The sequence below is a fragment of the Bombus flavifrons genome, chromosome 8 (genome assembly GCF_040668555.2).
Source record: "Bombus flavifrons isolate JBK064 chromosome 8, iyBomFlav1_principal, whole genome shotgun sequence".
Taxonomy (NCBI): domain Eukaryota; kingdom Metazoa; phylum Arthropoda; class Insecta; order Hymenoptera; family Apidae; genus Bombus; species Bombus flavifrons.
This window is the reverse complement of record NC_138449.1, coordinates 14,993,432-15,017,079: the sequence shown is the minus strand read 5'-3', so window position 1 is coordinate 15,017,079 and position 23,648 is coordinate 14,993,432. Positions and strand designations below refer to the sequence as shown.

At 43.6% G+C, this 23,648-nt stretch overlaps 2 protein-coding genes across 3 annotated transcripts in view; one reads left to right on the top strand and one right to left on the bottom strand.

Moving 5' to 3' along the window:
* The window catches only part of mRpS17 (mitochondrial ribosomal protein S17), a 199,011-nt gene that overhangs the window by 5,614 nt on the left and 169,749 nt on the right, over positions 1-23,648 (top strand). The gene's annotated exons all lie outside the window — the stretch shown is intronic.
* The window catches only part of tei (irregular chiasm C-roughest protein teiresias), a 314,069-nt gene that overhangs the window by 132,356 nt on the left and 158,065 nt on the right, over positions 1-23,648 (bottom strand). Inside the window, exon 6 of the mRNA XM_069118895.1 lies at positions 1,220-1,561. Within this exon, the coding sequence (XP_068974996.1) occupies positions 1,220-1,561 (342 nt within the window). The remainder of the gene's footprint in view (positions 1-1,219; positions 1,562-23,648) is intronic.

Below are 23,648 nucleotides of genomic sequence, written 5' to 3'. Positions count from 1 at the left end.
AAACCAGATAACAAAATCATATTCTAAACGTTGTATAGCCATCAAACGATATAGCAATTTAATGGAAAGGACGTTGCTGAAGAACATCGTTTTATCAATCCAGAGGTTATTGAATTTGAGCATGAAAAAACTAGACGTTTCATCTGAAAACACCAAATTGACCTGTAGATTTCCTCTTCCATGTTATTACTTGAAACAGCGTCTAGATGGAGAAAGATTCTTTTTATAGTTCACGAAAGAAGAAAGATTTTCTATTATTTCACAAAGCATCAGAAAATTCCCTACCTCGAACTTGCGAGAGTTTAAGTTTTACGGCGTAGAAAGAGCAGGTCACGGGTGGTGAGCGTTGCGAGTTTCTGGAGAAAAGTGGAAAGGTCGAAGACCAGACGAGACGAGCAAATGACGAGACAGCTTACGGTGAAACGCTCGAAATTATACGATAGTTTCAGGGCAGGCTAAGGTGATGAGTTCGAGACGAGACAGCGACAATAACTCCGGGGCTACATAAAGACAGTTTAAAACAAGATATCACAGTGTGTTCATCGTGCTCGTGTTGACGATCTCGCCGATGAAATCTTACAGTCCTTCTTGAACCGTTTCATTTGTCGTTGAAATTTTACGGGAAACTCATTTATCACGGCGACAAATAAAACAGCGCTGAATTCATAAATTCAATGGGGTATTGTACAATATAAATGAGAAAGAAACAATTTTTGTCAGACAAACGAGAGTATCCTGAAACGAATTTCAACGTTGCTCAAGTATATAAGAATAGGAAGGTCTTTAAGTATCTGAACTTTTTACGTTGATATTTCTCTAAATTTATCTATAAAAAGTTATTTAAAATCTCTGGCAAGTCTATCGTCAAAGTTTCGATATATTCTGAAACAGTTTACAATAACCTAACAGCACACGACAAAATCGTTTATCAAACCAGGCCTCTCAACACCAGACACGAGACCAATAGAATCCCACAAAAAAGTATTCGATTAATATCCTAAACGTTGGAACAACTTTAAACACGACAACCTTCGTGTCAAGTTTTCCCATGTTTCGCTGTGTTCGCACGTTTCACGCAATTTCACCCTCGTCTTTTTCAAGGGGGACCTTAACCTTAACCTCGCTCGAATAAATAGCCGAGACGCGAAACAAAAAGCAAAACAAGAAAAAGAAAGAAAGAAACAGGAGGAAGAGAAAAAAATGTCGAAACATTACTCACATTGGACGTCGAGCAGAATACTCGCGTTCATAGGTATGGTGAGGGTGACGTGACGGGCGACGCAGGCGATGGTTGCGTTATGGTGTCCCCTCAGGACCTTAAGGTGAGCTCCGCTGCGTCTGCCGGACGTGGAGGGCAACACGGTCAGATTGTCCGGCGGTTGCTCTGGTCCGTCCAAAGTGGCCTGAGACAGAGTCATCCCCCATGCTAAATCGGGCGGTGGATTTCCACCCTCAGCGGCACACTCTAACGTCAATTCGGAGCCCTCCTTTACAGGGACGAACTGGTTGCCCGGGTCCAACCGACGACCATCTATCAGCAGGTACGTCCCACGGGGTGCCTCTGCAACAAATCCAACGACCCGATAAGTTCACCGATTCGTGACCTCGTAACGATGAAAAATCTTGCCGGATATATTTCACCTGCTACTGCTGAATTTATTTACGAAGAATCTTGTTTAGATTAATTTTGTTTCGGTATTCGACTCCAGGGTTGTGTCGAATACGGTTAACGATAAGCCTTATAAATGAAAATTCCTAAAATAACAAATTGTAATAGTTACTCTGCGATGAATCGGCTAAGCACTCTTGGCTGATTTCCATCGTTTCTCTCTACGTTTTTTTCTTTTAACGAGCTTTTCTCTAAACGAATTTTCTCTAAACTGAATTTTGATTCCAGTATACATTCGGCGATGTGATACGATGGAAATCTCATTCTCATTGTTAGCGTAGATATATTATAAGGCACATCGAACGAGAATATTACAAGTCCATTTTCCGTTTATTGAAATTAATAACAACAAACTCATCGGAGATTTAAATACAGGAACGTACGTAACCTTATTCCTTTTTAATAAAAGCAGGATACAAGACCCATCATTCAAATATATTACAGAGCTAATGAAACATTGAAGTAGAATTAAAATTCAGATCGTAACGACTGAATATTTCACGGTGTTACGATATTTTCAACGGAAAATCACGGAGGTGCTGTAACCAATGATTTTCTGCATCATTGTTATTCACAACGAGGATTTCGATCGAACAATACTGCTTTTCGAGCCGTCTGATGCGCCGTTGCAAAAACTGGAAACAAGGAAATGTAAATTTATCCGAGTTGAGACCGGGGATGAGGGAGGAGGAGAGGAGAGAAGAGAATAGCAGTAATAAGAATCATGTTTTCCATCCAAATTGATCGTGTTTATGTAGTCGAAGAGTGTGCCAAGCGTTTCAACAAGATTTCTGCCGTTCCAGAGTTTCGTTTCCCAGCCGATAAGATCCAGTCACGTTCATTAAATCGCATCGTGCCCTCGATCTTGCCAAAAATTGCCGCACGGAACGCTCCACGAAATGGATCATGGGAAGGAAAAGGCGCGCAGATTTTTCGTTGCATCGAAATTGCGATCTCTGACACGTGTCCCGATTTCGCGTAATAAAATACGCGTTCGCTGGAAATATCAACGCAATGTTTCGTACATTATACCGTAATATCTATAGTCTTTGTATCTCGTTTCCTTACAACTTTTTTTGACACTGCTATTTTTTTCACAGAACATATCGAAGTAAAATCGGTCATTCGCAGAGAACTCGTCTCTCAATGTTAATATAAATACGAATGAAAAAGCCATTAAACTTGAAGCATTAAATTCGATGAAACGGGGTGAGTTGGAGATAATCAGAAAATCTGTCCTTCGACTCGATCGAGTTACCGAATCATCTGGTAAACAGGGGTGAAATTACATGAAATATTTTCCACGAAAGGGTTCGAGAGAAAAGAGAGAAAGATGAGAATGGAAAAAAGATACGTGAACATTTAGCGACCGTACTTTGTGTCAGATATTTTCCAATTTTTCCGATAGGATGTATCGGGGCTGAAGAAGCGGTTCATTATTCACGGGTCCGTTCACTTCAAAAGAGAATCCAGGGCGAAACAAAAACTACGACAGGGGCAGCGCAAGAATCCTTGCCGCTACTGCTTCCCATTCGCGTCCTCCATCCACAATTTCATCGGAATTTTCGCGATGCCAGGGAATATATGGTAGATACGAAGTGGGAAAGGGGCGAGGAAGAGGGCGGAAGCATCGAAGTTTTGCGTTTCATTCGACGAACTGAAAAAGGTGCGCCTGTCCGCTCGATAAATCTGCACGCGTAGTTTGAAATTTTATTCTCCCGTTTTCCATGAAAACGCTACGGTCTCGCGATGCATCCGATCGGACCGGTTCTCTATGCCCGTTGAAATACTGTGGCGAAATTAATATAAAATCGCCAGACAAACGCGAACGGCAACGAGGTCTCTATTATTTCACCAACGATTTTGCAAAACGATAGAATCGGCCACGATGAAAATTAACCTCAATCGTGTCACGTTGAGATTATTATTAATGATTTCTACCGAAATCTGATCAAACTTCCTACGATTTTAATATCGATTTGGAAAGATATTGTCATCTATAATTATTCGTACAGTTCAAATATAGGAGATTTCTTTGATCGAAGTCGAATCGAATTATCACGAATTTTTAGAAATCTCAAATTCAATTGATTGTACGATTTCGATCGATTGTACGCGTATTTATAGAACATATTTGCTTTTAACCGTGAGATTCGCTCTTTCGCCGTCCAATTTTACTCGATCGTCCGATTTCCTTCGTTTCCGGAACGGAAGCGGGAAATACACGGGACCTTTTGGTTCCTCCTTCGGAATGAATAAACGACCTCCTTAATTCAGCGTTCTCTAAGTGAAAAGATGGATCGACTCTGGCTTATAACCGGAAGATCGTATCGTCAGATGTGAAAGCGGACGGTGGAATCTGAGAAAAATCCAGACACACTTTGCATACACTTTTCGCTTCAATTTTCAGTCTAAAAATCACGAACTTGCTCCGTTGGAAAGGTTCCAGATCTGTGTAATGCGATCGCGAATCGAGGAGAGGAAAGGATTCGGAAGGAAAAGAGGGTTCCTTGGTACGCTGGTTATATAATATATTCCCCCGTGAACATACGCTTCTTCCTCTAACTTTTCAACCAACATCTCGCCATTCTTAACCAAACTTTTGGAATTTCGATCGCTTTTTAATTTGATTATAACTACTCGATATCCCATCTTCCGTACAACGCTTACGTTTCGCTAATCAGAGTCGTTTTGTCGGTAATATTCGACTACGTGGGTACACCGTACGCAACGAATTATAGTTAGCTCGTGAGGAATTGGTCCAGTATACTCCGTGATTTATTCCCACTTTCTCCTTTTTCCTAATTCTTGCCGGCCTTTCCGAACGTTACTTTTCACCTTTGCGAATGTCTATCTCTACCCAACGATCTATCCGAATTTCCGCTCGTCTCTATTTCCTGTATCATTAATTGTCATTCGGTAAAAGCTGTACGAAGAAACAGCGACAAATTTTCCTTCGAAGCTCGCTTTCTTGAAGAAATGTCCGATGAAAGAATATTCTTGCCGACTTTTGAGTTATCAAGTCCATCGAACAACCCACTCAGAATAAGACAGTTTTTCGCTTTTGCATGAAAACCGTGCAACTTGTTCCGAGTACCCATTGGACAATCATCGAAAAGACGAACGAACGATTCGGAAATCGAATGAAATCGAATCGATCGAATCACATTTTGCGTCTGATGGGAGAAAAGAAAAAAATCGTATTCTGTTTTCTACACGGTAGCGCGGAAAAATCTGCTGGAAAACGCATATGAGAATCGTACAGAATATTGCGGAGAAGTGATATTAACGAACGCAGCACGGTGTACTTTTTGCTCGTTAACTCGAATTGGCCCAGGAGAGACGGTTCGATCCTTCGTTCGGCTCGAAGCAAACGCATCGCGAATTTTTAACGTAATAAAGTGGAAATAAAGTGGTTTGGCCGGCGACTAACAGAAGGCTTGCCCCTTCTATCCAGGTCACTGAATTAATACCGGTTTACCTAGCGGCGCGCCGTGGCATCGCGTGTTCCCAACTCTCCGAGAGAAAAGGAAAGACCACCTCTCTCGATCAAAAGGGATTTAATCGCAACGCGAATCGAATTATATTATACACTCGGAACCCTTGTATCCAACGCGCGTTTCCATTACCGTTTCACATGGATAACGATTCATATTTGATTTCTATCTCCGTGGAATTTCATTGGCAAACATGCAGACGCGAAGCTTATAAAACACCTGAATCGTCGACGATCATACGGTTGGAGAGGCGGAGTTGAAAAGGCGATAGAAGCTTCTCGATTACCCTTCTGCTTTCTGAATTCAATTGGCCGCGAAAGGTGTCCGATTTCGAAGATTGCCTCGCTGATTATGCAATATTTTAAACAATCGTGAAACGTGTCCGTAATTCCCGTTGTCGGTGAAAAAGTAGCTGCTGTGAGAACGAACGACCCAGTAGATTATTGCCGACGAATTATTTGCGGTGAATTCGCGAGAAATGCGTTATAGGATCGAATTATTTTAGATTTCAAATCGTATTCAAAGTTCAAGCGAAAGTAAATGAATCGCACGAACTTCGATAATAAGAAAATTTTCATTCTTGAAATAGAATAATAGCCGCAGGACACTCGTTGTGTCATATCGTCATATTACGATATGAGAACAATAGCAGCCTGTAGAGGCTCGTCTCGCTGTACTCGTGTTTATTATAGATAAATTATTTAATTCTTATACGTTGAAGATATTCTTGAAATGTTTCATATCGGATAGTTAACTCTGTATATACGTAATTGGCTAGGTGTCTGCAGAGAAAGTGCCGTTCCCCCCCAAAATTCCAGGCCAATAATAGGTGCAAGGGTGCGCGTTTAAGCCGGGAAGAAAGCGTGCCGGCCGCGTTAATACAGAAACATAACGCTAAAAACAATTTCGAACGGTACCGAGCTGCGTTTCGCACATATGGTGCCACGTCTGGCCGAACCAGGAATTTCCCAGATATCTATGGTTCGTAAAATTTCACAATATCGCCGGCACCGACCTCCTTCGACGATCGATTTCTCCGCGAATATCAGAAGGAACGCTTGTGTCGAAGTTAGGGAGCGAGAAGGAAGGAGGATAAAAAGAAAGGTGAAAAAAGAAGCGGAGAGAAAAGTTGCCGAAGCGACGAAGAAACATTGATTTTTATGCGAAGCGAATGCTTCCGAAGGAATTTTTTTTATAACAGGCAAATAGGATTTAATAATCGTGTTAAGCAAAAGTTACGGTGAAAAAGTCAGACGAAATAACATTTTTTTAAAGTAGCGAATCTCAACGACAATCTGGGAATTTGCAAACACATCGATAATGTAAAAGTAAAGAACGAATTATTTTACTCGACGGTAGTAGGGGAACGTAATTATAATACAAGAGGACTGCAATAACGAGATATCACTGGAGAAGTTCGTATTGAATTACAATGAAGTATACTTCATCGGTAGTTTCTCGTGATAACGCAAAGCACAGGAGGTCTGACGAATTTCTCAACGGAACTACTGAAAGTGACGTTTGACTACATAGATAGATACTTGACTGAGATTCACCTCGACAGATATTACGCGAATATTCCTGTACAACATGCGATACCGCTTCGTCATCGAAATAATCTTTACAAAATTGAAAGTTTAAACTGTGCAACGGATCACGGGATTCACTTAGCGGCGCGCTTAAAGATTGTCACCTTTTTCTGAATTTAATCAAGCGACGCTTCTCTTCCCGCGACTCTGCTCCATCCGACCGGCAAGAAATTGCTCTCGCGCGATGTCGCGCCTTTCACTGCGATTATCCGGTGCGACTTTCATTAACGGGATGCTCGTAATGCTCCGCGTATGAATCGGGTGTCGTTCGCGTTTATTGCGCCACGTGTCGTTTAGCTTTCGCTATCGCAGGCCATCGTTGCCTGAAAAGATTCATTGTCATTCATTAAGGAAACTTGACGCTCGTGAAGCCGGTAATGTCTGTCTGGAATTTCAACTTGAGCAAACTTGAACGTTATTTTATTAAAATTCGAAAGTCTGTGAGAAAAAAATCTCGCCCGGATTCAACTCCGGAAACTGTATTTATGGCGCCTACTAAAAATTCGTCGACTCGGTTAATTATAGTTGAGCGGTTTTTTAAAAATCGTCTACAGGGGATAGACTCGCCGAGGATGTTACAGAGTTGCTGACAGCGAAACTCTGAGGAAGCGTTAAATATTCAGATCCAGTCACCGCTCTCAAGGAGAGGACGTATGTTTGCGAGTCTTTTAATCCCCGAAAAATATTTACGTTACTTAAGTGCTGACACTTCCAAAATTTTCTTTTTAAACAGCTCTTTTCAGTCCACGGTTTACTGATTTATCAGGTTGCGGCAATGAGATCACTTTTTTTATACTTTGCGAGAGATTGCTTTAGTTAGTTGTTGATATTTTGTTAAGCGACAAGAAAAACAGATTCGTTAATACAATTTATAAGCTTCAGAATGTAATTCACGCTATTAGCTGGTATATACGCTAGACCTACTTTACTTGCTTGAACGCGAATGACTTTTTACGACTCTTGTTCAACCACTGTCACCGCCCGTGTCACTGCCTGACCGCGTACCGTCTTAAACTACTTGTTGGATCATATATCAGTCCATACTACTGTTCTCTCGATATAACGTTTATACCACTTGCTCGTACTGTATGCGATTTACGATATTTTCTTGATCAGGAACCATCCCCGTTCTACTTATCTGATTCAGAAGGGTTCGTATATTGCTTACATAGCAAGGGACGATTTCTATAATACTACTTGCACGACCAGAGATACGATTCCTATATCCGCTCAAAGACGGCTCCATTCCACTTGTACGATTACACATCGACTCGTACCACCCTGTCTAATCTGAAACGAGCTCCGCGCTACGCAAGGAGAATTATACAACGTTCCCCTAACTCTCCCAGACTATTTACGTAAGCTACACACGAGACGAAATCAATGGACTTTCCCTATATCTTGGAAGCAAAGCGCAAAGGAAAACAAGAATATCGCCGTTTCGTTGGGAAATTTGAGATAGCACGGCGAAACGATTCGAGACGATCGATCGCGAGGATCGAACGAACACGACGTGTCCAGACAACCCAATCGGGTCAGGAATTTCGCAGGCTTCGACATCTTTTCCGATAATCATTCGGCTCGCTCCGGGCAAGCAATAAATAGGCAAGATTTTGAATCGTTGCCCGAGGACGGCTCGTGGGAAAAGTTCGCGAGTCCGCACGCATCACCGCGTTCGATCGACTTCATCGTCCCTGCTCGTCGGTGTATCTGGCGCGGAAAGATTAGCCTGTACTCCTTTTACCTTCCCCTCTGTACACCGCGTGAACGAAAGTTCGCTTATTCCGTTTGCCGGCTTATGCTCCATCGTTTCTCTCGACTTCCATCCAGAATTTACCATCTTTCGATTTTCTCGACGAAAAGGAAATCGTTTTTATTAACATACGTTAACGCGGTTTTCAAATACCGCAAAATTCAAGTCAAGTAGAAAAGTAGCATTCCCAGAGAAAGTACAAATCGATTTCTGTCGGAGCGCAAAAGGAGAGCAGGAGAATTCGTATCGATTTCGCGGATCGACTCCTAAGTTTTTTCCCTTCCGTTCGGCTTGCGCTTGTTTTGTGGATAGACGAAATAGAAAGTAAATATCGGATTCTCGATGACGCAGCTCCTTTGAGGAATATCTTCGATGCTTTGGATTAAAGATTTGTTTTCGTTTCGGGAAAATATCATGGAGCTTGTAAGGAAATGTATATACATAGATGGAGAAAATTTTTGGTACGCCTTGATTTTCTTTTCATTGGTATTAGAACGTATGGATAATCAAATGTAATTTAGTAATTATGCTTCATTCGATACATTATGGAAAAATGAAGAACGAACGTACATTTCGTAGATAATTTACGAAGGCTGAAATATCGGGTTTTGTTAAAAATTTCATACGTGTTAAAATAACAAGAAATTGTCTTTAATAAAATAATATAAAATGTTTCCTTCTTTATTTATATTCTGCAACATTTTACGAAAATTAAGATTCATAGAAAATCGTATTTTAATTTCTTAAGACGTCAGCTGAAAGGAGAAATGTAGATCAGAGATAAATAATAAAAGTTCGAAATTTGTTTTCTGTCGTCATCTTTTTACCAAGAAGAGCGCTATACAACAGAGATACAGATTTTCAACCGGAATTTAGGAAACGGAAAGGATAAAGCGCACTATTAATAAAGCACTGTATTATGAAGGATGGTAAATTAAACGTAGAATGTTGGTTGGCAATTGCCGCGGTTGGCAGGTAATTGTGAAATACCTACGAGTGGGTGCGCGAGGCGAGCGTGCTAGGGTCGTGTTTGCATGCGATTGCTCGGTGTTTGGTCGTGTTGAGCGCCACCGAAAAGAATACCTCGTTGCGTTTCACGGTGCGCAACAAAGGCGCAACAGGTGCACGCAGCACACTGAAAAGAGAGGACGCTCGAAAGAAAACCTGCACGAGACGATAATTTTTTTTTCCGTCGGTGCGTCGAGCGTAATTCGTCGTAGCGTTCTGAAATTGTAAAGATCGTCGTGCCACGGACCGCGATGTTCGGACGATGAAACGAAAAGGGAGGGAAAAGAGAAAACGGCGGATCTTGGAACGACGTTTAAACTGCCTTAAAAAATGAAGCATTTCGTAAAACTCCTGAATTTGCTCTCGGGGATGTACGTGAAATTTAATGCGCTGACGAAAAGATGTTATAAATTGCGTTGTTCGATCCACGAGAGAAAAATTGAAAGAGAAAGAAGGAGCCCTGGTTAGACAGCGCGCGATATTACGATGCAAGAACGATCAGTCGCGAGTGACGCTATTATTGTCAGAAATCATTTGCATAGCCGTCCCGTTCAAAGACTTTAAAATCAATTTATCATGGCTTGCGACAGTGACATTATTGTATTCAATATTTCACGAAGGATATAGCCACGGGATATTACGTATTAAACTGCAATTCCAAGTCGCCAGTGCATAAACAGCTTAAATAATGTCCGATGCGATTCGCCCTGACAAAGTTCCATGTCCGGAAACTACTAAAATATCAATAATTCTAAACTGCTCCTACCGCGGAATGGATATCGAAATAATATCGTCAGAATGTATAATATCGTGCACCGGTACTACTTCCGGTCCCAGTCGTATAGAAAATTCAATTGTGTACTTTATCTTCGTTCTACTTAATAGCGCAGCAGAATCGTCGATGTTTGACGAAGACAAATGTTTAATCACAGACAACATACCCAAAACCACTTCACCAACACACCGGGTCGACGGCATCGCCCGACTCTATTTCGATCCATGCTACTTACCAATCAAACACTGACCTGCTCTACTTTCCAGATGTCTGACCGTGCACGAGCCTATTTTACTTTCCGCGTGCCTACCCATATACTCGAGCTACTCCACTTCCAACACGTTGCCTGCGCGCTAGTCTATTCTACTTTCGCATTCTCGTGTATAGATCGGTCTATTATACCGCCCGGTGGTCCGACTACTCTAAGCCTATTTTACTTAATACGTTACTCTATCATTTCGGTGTTTCTCACCGTGCTGTGATTAAATACCGCTGTACGATAACTGCGTCTATTTATCGCGACGTTGCGAACGTGATATTTATGATTTAGCCTTCCGATATTTTGAAAGGTTCACGGTGTACGCGTCGAATATCAATCTGCTTTTTACCTTCATATAATACACGTAATTCCAATTTACGTGGAAAAGGTAAATTTTGTTAGCGTTTCCTATCTATAGAATTTTAACTGAACATATACAAATGTGTAAATTACACAAGGACTCGGAAAAGGAAAGTAGGTGTCAGTGAAACAGTTTCGCGCGTGGATTTTGGACGGTTTTTTCAAATTACCGTACGTATTCGGGGATAAAGAAGTGGCAAAGTTGAAGAATTCGAGTTTATACGCGCGGAAATGTTGCGAAAGAAACTGTTTAAACGCCAAAGTATTTTTTCCAGCCGACACTCTGCGAAATAAACGGCTTCGTTTTACGAACGCGCATATACTTTAAAATTCGAGCAGGGTCGCGTACGGTCACGCGTCTCCAGCAATTTCTGTTCGCGCTTTGCATGCTGCAATGAAGTGCTTTTAATTATGAAAGTATCCACTCGTTCGGGTGAAAACGAAGGGGACGTAAGCGTTACGACAGCAATATAATCTGCTGTAAATTAGATCCAATGGCGTTGTACGTTGTCCGTGTTCGGTTATACGAGAACCATCTATGATTCTTCAAACGTCAACTATGATTCGTTTATTCTTCAAGAGCATATAGAGCGTTCCACTGTTGGTGTATGTTAATGCACGGAACAATTTAAACAGAGGGAGTTAATGGAATTCCTGATTAGAAGTAAGCAGAATAAGTAAATGCGCGAACAGACAACTGGCAAGGTAGAGTAGGTCAACGTTTACTCGGTGATGCTGATAACAGAATGCATCGATATGGGAGGAAACACGTTAAAAGAGGCTTGTAAATTCTGGTTTTATGCAAGATATACAAATTTCTCGAAATAGTTGCAACGATAACAGAAAGTAGAACAACTCCCGCGAGACAAGCGTTTTCCTCAGAGTCGTTTAAATTCAAATATCATCAATTACCTGGAGGAAAACTGCTCGTCAAAGAGTTCGATCTCCCAACGATATTTCAACGCGAATACCGCGAATTACGATGAACCGTGGCGCAGGGTTTGCCTCGATGTTTATCCAAACAGTCTTAAATTTCCTAGGCGTCTGTACGAACGCTAAGGCGAGGGTTTCTTTAAAATGCAAATATTCTCGAAGGACCTGAGCGCCGTAAGAAACGTTACTTTTTACAAAGCGGAGATTTTCGACGCGGACCGGAGGATAAATTGTACGCCTTTGAATGGCCACGTTATAAAGTCTACGCACCTGCTGGGAAACCACCCTTACCCATTTCACCGAGCATTAAATTATCTCGAGACCGAGGCGAATTAACGCGCGCCAAAACGAATTCCAACTTTTGCTCGTTCGATCGGTGCCTTAAATCTTGCAATTGCCGCGTTGGACCACCGGCGAGCGATAAATTCCTTGGCGTTTCGAGAATTAATCCACGAGGGTGAATCACGGGCCGATCCACCCCAAGCTGGGAGACCCTGTATCGTCCTGATTAAACGAACTGCAACCGTGCCGCAACCGCAGCACCGTAAAGTAAACTCTGGGAAAACTCGCGCAACGATTCAACGTAACTTGGAAGGTGTCGCGGCCAACTCGCGCATAGTCGTCTCGCGAATGCAAACTGGTAGCGAGCGAGTATATCGACGCGAGATGACTTATTCAGTTGCCAGACCGCTGACGCGGCTGGAATTCGCATACGAAAGTGGGATAGATGGTGCCGATGGTTCTCGAATACCGGAGGCCGCGTACGGCGTGAACACGCTCGTCTTTTTCCGCTTTTCACAGACAGCCAGCTGTGCTCGTGCAAGAGACGCGCAGCATCGCGTATCTCGTACGGAAAATCTCGGATTCCTGGACGGATCGGCACGGATAAGGGGTGAGACCAAAGAAGAAGGAGGGGACGAAGGATTGGAAAAAGAAGAGGATGGGACGAGGAAGCAACAACACAGCGAAATTTCAGCCTGCAGCGAGGGCGACTGGCAACCGGCTCGACGAGCAAACAGGCAGTCAGGTAAGGCAGCCAGACACCAGCGATGGATGAGATGCTAACGAGACGCGAAACGATCGACTATTCTCTCTGAGCAAGAGAGAGAGAAGGGTAGTCGGGCGTGAAATGGTTTTCCTTTAGCACTCTCGACTCGCTGCGCCGCGCCTCGCTGCCAGCCAACGGTCCGAGTTTATCCCCCGTGCCAAATACGTGAGACGCGTACTTTGCCGTGTTTCCTCGCCGCGATACTAACCGATCCTCCAAGAATTATTGCTTTCTTTGTATCCACCGCCTCTGGGAGAACTGCTGGCTCAAAGGGACCTGCTTGCGGTTCTTCAAGAATACCTGTTTTCTTTGAAGTTCCTCAAACCGCTGGCTGATGCAAGTCTCGACATGGACGAACAACACGCTTGCCCTACTGGGAGCGTTCAATGTTAATGACCCGAGGTCTTTTTGCGGCGGTTACACTTTGATTTCCATTGCTTTAATAGTTACTTCGAAATATCTTTCGTGATTCTCTACCTGTTATGGCAACGATCGGTCAATTCGAACGTACGTTGTTACAGTTTGATCTTGCATTTACCAGATTATCGAGAGAAAAACGTTTGCGTAAAATGGAAGCGTGTGAAATATACCGATGTGAAACGTCGATCAAGCATTCCGACGAGCTTCCCAATATAATCTCTTGGAAAAATGCATCGGTCACGACTGCCCGCCATGCCAAAATCTCGAGCGACCAGGCATCTTTCGTTCGCCACATAATCTCGAACACTTCGCCTCGCGACTCTATCGCTCTAGACATCGGACTAAGTATCTTTCTTGCGCTCGTCTATCGTTTCAGTTCGTGGACTCTTTTGTCTGTCTCGGCAAAAATTCTACCACCCTAACAAAGTATTAATCTCTATTTTCTTGGTAAAAATCTCTCTTTCCGATGTCGCGTATCTCCTTTGATTAATTATACTCCGTGAAGCGTGTTTGGTATTGTATGCACGTTCTATCAAAGAATCACACTACGAGAGCTCGGTTCGATAGAATTGCAAGTGTCAACGGCTCGAACGCGAAGAGAGAAAAGGAAAGAAAGAAGAAAACGGAGGAAGAACCGTGGACAAAGCGAGCGCGACGCATTGCACGGTATCAAACAACGGTGATTTGCAGTCCGTTGCAAAAGACACGGTTATTGCGCGAGTACCCTCGGGTGAAGTATAGATGAAGTTTCCTCCCGCGGGAACGCAGGACTGCTTGCATTCAACGATTCAGCCGTAAACTTTGATCAGCCATGCATTGCACGCGGCTAATCCGCTAATCTCTCACGTACACGCGATAAAACGAGCGCGAGACCGTGAAGCGCGCGAAGGAAACGGCAAGAAAGCGGAAATCGTAGCTTTGAATGCGAATCCGGGGCTGCCGACTCTTTCTCCAATGCGATCAAACTGCCTCGAATCGAGCGAGTAACGAGGCATATCGTTTGTGATTGTTTTTAATTGCGTGAAAAACGAGAGCAAGAATCGATACCGTGTTCCGTTTACGGAAAGCTCTGATCGCGAGAAGAGAAGGAACAGTTGCTTACTAGAAAAGTAACCGATAGAAATGCAATAAAATTGACAGCAGCCAGTGATAAAGGCAAATCAATAATAGAAAATAATCGATATCAGAGTAATCGGTAAGAGGTAATTAATCGATAAAAAAATTCCGAGAAAGTAAGCTATATTTATATGAACCGCTATCCACGAAAGCTTCAAGAACAATAAAGACGTGTTGAAGTGGTCACCACTTCTAAGAAAACTCCATATCTGGTCTTTTTTAGTTTTCTCAAGCACCGAAGCCATCGACAGCGCGTAGACAAAGACAGACGAAGACAGACTGTAAACAGTAGACAGGCGACGTTGGCTTCGGGGTTTTCAGTTATAGGGTAACACTGCTAGCGTGCGGGTCTGGACCAGCTCAAATTGTATTCTTACTTATAATTACACTTCTATTTAAATATATTTTCTACCTTACAATTTATGCACGAGTTTCTCTACTTACACGTCGAATAACCTCAACAAGATGAAATCGTACGCGTGTACATTCTTCGTATTCGAGTAATTCTTAACACTTTACCGACCGATGGCCGATTAATCGACTTTTTGTCTCCGACAATCTTTCTCATTATTTGAGCAGTAATTTGCTATTTAGTACTAAGGTATCTTGCTCAGTTGCGTCAGTTGCGTTGCTTTGCAAGCTCCCACAGTTTTATACCAATTTGAAAAACCTACCGTTCGCGATGAACGAAAAGAATGGTATCGGAGAGTCTAAACCGAAACAGAGCCGGCGGTCAGACGTGCGTCTGCTGCCGAACCGCTAGCGGTCAGTAAAGTGTTAATGACAAACACAGGCACCGATTCGATCAAAAGTTACACACAAACGATGAAACGACATTCGTTCTGTTTCCATCATGCGGAAAATCCTGCATTAAAAATAAGTCGCCCAACCGGACTACCGTCCAGACGCGAAGCTAAGCATTTTCCTTTTTACGATCTGTATCGACGCACCTCCGCGTTCATCCTCTGCAACAACAACCGCTTCGCCTAGAATACGCGAAAAGGCGAGAGAAAGAGAGAGAGAGAGAGAGAGAGAGAGAGAAAAGAAAGGGAGACAAGGAACTCGACGGTTCGCGAATCACTCGTTATAGATCTGCTTGCTGGTGTCAATTTTTCAAGGCTTCATATCACGCGTCGCCTGGTTCTAGACAGCAGCTATATTTATCACTCTCCGTCTATTCGTTCGCCGCTGATGCATCTCTTTGGGAGCGATCTTATTGATGAAGCGCCGCGCCAGTGTCGAAGAAAAATCGACCGTCGACCTCTCTGGTCCAGCGGAATCGTGCGTCCGGGCAGCGGATCGAAAAAGAGACGAAAAAGGAGCTCGTGATTTATATCATAATCCCATGGTCGGTGTCTCCTTTCGAACGGAAGGTGACGTCTACGTCGGCAGGCTTGAAAATTAACACCGTCGTGTACCGGTGGAAAGGGACAGCGACGCTTCCATTATCCAGTAATATTATTTACTTGCTTCCAATTTCCTGGTCAATTGATTCGGCGGTCTCCGGTGAAACGTGATTTACCACACCGCCGATTGGATGGCTTCGCGTCCACGTTACGTGGCTCGAGTTACAATTGCAAAATGATACACGCGCACGCATTGCCGAACTAGAATTACCCGTGCGAAAGTATTCGCGGTATTCGGCCGGGGAATCGAGTTTATAATGCGGATGAAATTCTTAGATTAACGTTAAAATCGTTTTACGCGTTTGATACAGATTTTAAAAACGGAGACGATTCGAATTTTTGAATATTTCGAAATTCCGCGTAGAAGAGGATCGAGTTACCGTAATTTTATAACGCAAAATTCTGCTCTCGTACATTTGCTTCCTGCTAAATTGGAAGTTTTTAACATCGTTCAAAGGGATAGTATTATTTCACGTTATTATTGTAGAAAGTTAGGAAAGTTGTATGATTAAATTTTAATGCTAACGAGTGCAGTTGTTTAATTTCGCATAGCAGAATTTACGAAGTCGCGTCACGCGAGAACGTCTGTTCCGTGCCATCGATTTTGAAAATCTCTGACACGCTTTTCAGTCGCATGAGAGTTCGCCGGCGTAGATCAACGCTGGGTTATAAACAGCAAATCGGTCAGAAGAATAACGCCGTCTGAATGAAAACCGACTGCAGCTTCCGCAACGAAATGGGATACGTGAATGGCGAGGCGAAACTCGCCGGCGTCGACGTAATAACTTGGCCGTGGAATCGAAACGGCTGGGAAAAACTACGTGTTCGTTTCGTATTTTGTCGGCGTGTCGAAGAGGGATGATCGAGCGCGCTATCGGCAGGTAAACTAGAAGCAAAATTCACGGGGCTTCTCTTCTCTCTTATCTCGTCGATTCTTACGATCCTCTTCTGCTCGACGATGAAGGACGCTCGATAGAAATCGAATTCGCGACAACGTCGAAGCAGGGCCAATTTTCGGAAAATTCATTAGCCGTGTTCGATGAAAACCGCACGCTCGTGGCCCAAGCGGAAACTTAGCGGTTCGCCGGAAAAATAGCCCTCCGTTGAGCAAAGTTCTGATTAAAAGTTATGAACGGGACCGAGAACCGGTCGTGTGCACTTTATTTACGGGCTCTCGCGTAATTGGATTTCATTTTGCCCGAGAAACTTGAATTCCCGATCCTTTGTGCCCGGCGATCATCTGCCCAGAGAAGCTTAATTCGACGTTGAATCTAATTAACCATCATCGAACAACCGCGGAAAAATCGCGGGTTAATTAAAACAGTTTCGAGCTTGGTGAATCGTTGCTAGGTATTTGCTGCGAGAAGCGGGGCAAAATGAACGATCGATTGCTCTGACGTCTAGTAGTCTGTCTATTCGTGGAAAAGAGATTAACGTAAAAGAGATTCGACGACATAGAGAAGAAGGCTAACCTGGAATTTTTCTGATGTTCCTTTAATTATTTCAATTACGCTGAGGGAAAACGGCTTTGAATTTGACGCGCGTGTCAGCGCGATGTTCGTTCGTCTCTGACTTTCGATAAGAATTTACCTTATCGTACGTCTAAACAGCCTGGCAAATCGTTGGAGCGAAATTCATCGTTGATAATCGATTTAAATTAATCGGAACGATAAAATCTTTTCTTCGATCGTCGTCCGGTAATACGCAGATATACGGCAATATTTCCCACCATCGTTTCACTGTCTTTCGTATTTCTTATGCAGGTACTACGACGATACATAGTCTGACACTTTTGCATACCTGAACACGGTTCTAAAATGAACGTAAAGGATATCCGCATCTACCTTTTCCATTACCTTGCCAAATCATACGTGCAGCTGACCGTAAGTCGAGACAAATGTCCAGCTTGCGTAATCCGACAGAAACGCAATCTCGATCCGATGTAAGATCGCCTGGACGAAGATTGCTCCCCTTGATCCTAGTTGAGAACACCTTATCGTTAGGCGAATCTGTTTTATGACTTTCGACAACCAACCACCCATTACATAGCCCATTTCCTATTCACCCTCGCCCCTATTTAGCTGGCCGCTTAACGGCGATTCTTCGCGAGGCTCTTTGTATTCGTGAATATATTTATGTACACGCGCTTGTGTTGCTTGTCAGTCTCTCTCGTTTGACCGCCACGTTATGGCGAAAAAGTTCATTCCCAGACGCTACTTTCTTGCGAGGGGAGCGAGGTTGCGCGATATCCGAGAAGAGAGAAGACGAGGAAATTGGCGCGCTTCGTTATACGAAATCGCCTGTATAAAACGGACATCATCGCCGTGGGCGGGTATCAGCGTCGTAGAAAACCGGTTACCGTCGTAGGTGTGGCTCGTGCTGCCAGATATTTGGCGCTCTAAGCGCCGCGTCTGTCCCGCCTCTTTAAAATTGAACGTGGCAACGCGAAATCACTATTCCTTTTATGAACACGAACCGACTTACCGGGGCAGCAGAATGCATTGCAAGAATATTACGTTCTAATTAACATAAACGCGGCGTCGAGAGGTCGCGGCAGCTTCCGGAAGAAGAGGAATATTTTTGTTTGCTTCTCCGGCGATAGAAGCGTACGCGTTTCGTAGATGTGAAACGCATGGGAGAAAATCAATGTAGTCACGCTTCGATATTTAATGGGATACGAACCGGGCTCCAAGTGTATTATTAGTCGGTGGTCGAGGCAAGTTCGAATTTTCGATTAGGGTCTTTGGGAATTTGAACTCTGAACCCGGTAGTGATTGAATGTCGGAATGGAGAGAACGGAATATAGAGTTATGGAGTTTCCTGTTGTTCCCTATCTCCCCGTTCTCGCAAGAAATTCACAATCGCGGTAGCAAATACAGAGCTCGCTTCGATGGTCGAAACACAAATTACCGAGAACTCGAGCATTTGCGATCGCGACGCTGGATACCGGCTAAGTAGCTTTGTTAACTGCTTTAACTGAATGCTTTGTTAACTTTCTACTTTGACGCTTTCCATTCGTAATCCTTACACGAATAAAGTCTGTTTTCTTAAGATACTTTCTCTTGGTTCCAGAGAATATCGCACAGAGTAATATTATACGTATAAAATATAAAACATGTTGGAGCTGTTTGGAAATTAACAAAGAGTCGGGAATCTGCGAAACGGGAAAATTCAAAGGCTAGACAGCCGCAAATCTAGATCGTCAAATATTGCTTAAACGAAAGAAGAAAAGTAAATCGAAATCTCTGGCGTCTTCAGCGAGCAGAATTTCCTTTACACGGACGTGCGGAAAAATTATTCTCTCCGAGGATAGCAGCACGGATACAGGCGATTCGTGCAAAATGTATCTTGACCAAATGGAGCTGTGCGGCAGGCTGCCGCAGCGTAGATTATAATCGCGGGAATTGCGGCCAGGCTTGGTCATTAAATCGCGTAGAACACCAGAGATTGTTTCGTCGCTGTTTGCACGGCAACTGAACAAGCAATGAAACGACTGACCGGAGATAGTCAACTAATTATAGCGTTCCTCACGGACCAGAAAACAGAACAATGCTCCGTATATCGGCCGTCTGATCGCGCTTCCAGGCTACATTAAAGGATTTGCACCGTGAGACCAGTTAATTAACTAGCGTGCAATATCAGTCACGGAGATTAAAGTCGATCGACGATCTTCGCGACGCAACGCCTCGCCGATGAAAGCTACTGTTTCGGTCAATAGCATCGCCACTTTCGATTCTCTGATCGATTTGCAAATTAGTTTCGCTATGTTTGCATTATCATTCCTCTGAAAATATTTCACGAACGTCGAATGATAAAGAGAAGACACGTGCGATGTTATTGTTCTTCGTAATATGCGATACCAAAGGGATAAAATCTAAAATATCTCTATGAGTTAAAGATGAAAAAGGCGCGGAAAACGTAAATTATAAAAATATTGAAAAGTAGAGATTAGACGTCGAACAACATGTATTTCTTATATTACGCGCGACCAAATTCGAAATTAATGTCTGTCGCGAAAGGGTTGAAATCATCGAAGCTTTCCTAAGTACTTTTATCGCATTATCGTGCGTCGTAATTAAAAGAGAAAAAGATTCGGTTCACCAGCGAAAAAGAATCTTCGTCCACGCAAATACTTGTACCACTAGCTCTGCAACTTACGTTCGGTTCCGTCGGTTTGGAAGGCAATCAGTGCCGCAGACGACCGGAAACGCGCAGCTTCTCCGACGAGCGTGTATCGTTGACCGGCGTTAAATGCCCGGAGAACGATAACGTCGTGCAACGGAGGAGAGTTGTCGGTTCGAACGACAGCCCTTCAAGTGTACCGTCGACCGGAAGCTCGAGGTTATTGACTCGCCACTCGACATCGTAGGCGTGCAACACACGCTCACGGGGGAAACCTGGGGTGCGGTGTGTGTCGACGAGGAAACAGAGACAGGATCGAGAGACCGTGTAAGAGAAGCGACTCGAAAAGTGCTGTATATACGAGATATGGTAACAGGTAGAGGAGAGACGGCTCTTGAAAACGGCAATTTCTTGTTTCCACCGAGAATTGAATGCGCATGGTCGCGCGGTTCGCTTGAAAAAACAACCTCGTTGGAGATAATTAACTTTGTGCTAAATTCTTTCGCGATGGTTTCGCGATGGACGAGATTACAACGTCTTCTAACGGGTCCCGTGTTTTTTCTGGCGAAAGACTGGAGATATTCTCTAGACACGATATTAACTAACACTCGTAACTGGATTATTAAACGTAATATCGGGAAATTGAAGTCGTGAGAGTTTCCCGGTCGATAGATGTGTCCGGTATAAATCTCAGACGTAGTTGAACGTCTGGTAATAATTATATCGATCGCGCGTAAAGTAAGAGCTATAGAACATGGATGAGTAATCTGGTTTACGCTGATTCAAGTTGATCCTTGATCTATAAACGAGTTTTGCCTTGCAATTTTTATAACCTCGTTATATTTATATAACGATGTATCGTCGAGATATGCATAGAAATCAAACGATCGATTTGATCCGAATGATTAATTCAAAGTGCGCGACGAACGAGAAACAGGCAGAATCGTACGGCCAGATAAACACGATAGCCGCTGATTGGAGAAACGGCACATCGATGTGGGCAAATTAAGCGGAAAATTATTACCTAGTGCTGTTGCATCTGTGCGTGCCTTGGGCGCAAGGCTTCTAAAGGATCTGTCAGCGTCCAAAACTGGAAATTCTAGTGGTAAACGCGAAATCAAGTTACCAGCGAACAGAGGGTGCTAGCGCTTCGTCGTAAAGCGATGCTGTAACCGTATTCGAGATCAAATGCGATAGTCAAATAGAGTTTTTTGTCAGATCGTAGCGCGAGCAGAAGCCGTACAAACAGAATCTATCGGCTAATAACCAAGAACGATCGATCGACCGTCGGTTTCGAATGTACGCGCGCGATTTTCGATAGTCGAGGCGGCGATTAACCGCGTCGAAACAGCGCCGCTCGGAAATACGACGGGTATTCGATGTTTGGCGACTCCTGCGGTCATCACCGGCCGATGAAATTAAATTACTTCGGCTGCCGGCCAAGCGAAACACCAACCTCGCTTCTCCTCGCCGTTGCAAACCCGATTTTGCACTTAAATCGCTTGTAATCGACGGTTTTTGGCTTTGCGTTTAACATTCCCGATCGAGAAAGATCTTGAACACGTTCGTAGATCGTTCGATATATCGTCTACTTCGCGATAGAAATTCGCAGACTTTGCGATCAAGCGAAGAAAAATTGCTTTCGAAGCTTGGAATTTTTATTCCGTTGCCTTTGGTCGTTGCATTTGAGACGTGTCGCTTAAAATTTGAGTAATCGAAAAAACAAAATTTCACTTTTTAAGTCTCCAAAAGCCTACCCGTGTCTTTAATATACAGGTCGTGTCATTCGCGAGGACGCGAAGCGGAATAGAAAATATTTTACTGGGACTGACGCTATCGTGGACGAAAAGAAAAGTAAAATATGGAAAATCGTGGCGAAGACAGAAATTGTAAGCGATCGATCGCGAGGCCATTGCTGCTGGAGAATGTTCCATTAATTACGCGGAAACCTTCAGCTAATCAATGGGTAGTTAGTGGCCAATGGTTGGCTCGCATCAATAATCACTGGGCGACGTGGTAGTATAGTACTGGGCTTTGATGCGCTAATTTACACCACCTGCATTAATGCCCTTGTCCCACTGGTCCGGAACGACGATTGTCTAAGTGCGTGTACGATCCCAGGACAGGTATGCGCAAGGCTCCGCGAACAAGACGATATATTAAGGTAAGCCAGGCCGTACAAGCATCGATGTTCATCCCTTAATTGACAATTCACGTCGACATATTTATTTCTGTGCGAATCAACAAGAATCGTTGATTTAGATTCCGCTAGCGATGCTGCTCTCGATGCAGAATGTATTATAGTAGGAAAAACGTTAAAAACAGGGACAAACAGTAGGATAATTTTGCAGATGTACACCAACGAACACGATCGCTCAAAGATAATCGATCGATTCGGTAGAACAAGCACGTACAAGTCGGCCGTCGTACAACGAAATCTATAGTTTGCAAACTTTGTACCAACTTGTCGATATTCGCGAGGATTGATAACATTTCTTCGTAAGATGAATGTCAGATGAAAGCAAACGTCGCCGTGGAAGCAAAATGGTACAGGGGAAGTCGATGGTCTTTGGCTGGAAAGAGAATGTAGAATTAACTGACGAACAAAGTAGAATCTTTTCGTTCCATCGCCTGTTTAATATCTGATGCTACGAGTGTAACGAACGCACAAAAGAACAAACCTCTCTTGGTTACCTCGCAAATCCGTCTACTCTGCAAGGAAAAGCGCAATCACGCTAACAGCGCGCGATTAACCGGGGAACAATGGCGAGGTCCGAGGCTTCCGAAAATTCGCGGCAACGACACAATGAGCGACTGCCATCCGCGGCACTGGTTCTCCGTATCTGACTGCTATACTTTTCAGTCTGTTATAAATACACCGTGTAAACGTCTCGGTGACACCGGTCTCGTTCCTCCGTCGCGCTTCCGCGGCTTCCGCTTTCGAGCGGTGACAACGGTGGAAACAATGAAGCAACCCTCGCGGCCCGTCCCACCGTGCAAACTTTAGCTTTTGTCCCAACGCACCGGGAACAAGCGACGGAACGAAAAAGAAGCCCTCCTCTGCTCGGTTTACGGCCGAAACAATACTTTTATCTTTCGAAATTCGTCGACGACGGCCTCGAGACAGTGCCGGTCGTCGCCTAATTAAATTCCCCGACGAAAGGGCCAACTATTTAGCCACTGCCGCTAATAAAGTTCTAAACGGCGAGACAAAGAACGTGGCATAACGAGATTAGCAAAGTAATACATCGTGGTACGCGTTTAATTAATTCCCACAACCGAGCAGATTTTCGCTCTTCCTCGTTCGATAGGGATTTATGCGATTGTGATTCTTTTTCCCTCTCTTCTTTTTTTTTTTTTTTTTTTCTTTATCGATGATGAGGATGTAGCCTGGATGAAAAACCTTTGGTGGTGATACGATTTAGAATTGGAAGAAGGATACCGGAAAGTGTCTTTGTGCGTGTTAATCTTGGGGAAGGAAGAATTATCTTATGCCGTTGATTATTTCTCTATATTAACGTGCCTTTTTCTTTAACGATGTTTATCATCCAACGAAATCGACGATAGTAGCGAATCGCTAAATCGAACAAACAGACGGGAATAAACAAATGACAGAGAACGGTGTTTGCTTTCACGACTTATGACCCAGCGCAACAGCCGGAAACCAAGACTGTATTTCCTTGGAAGATAAAG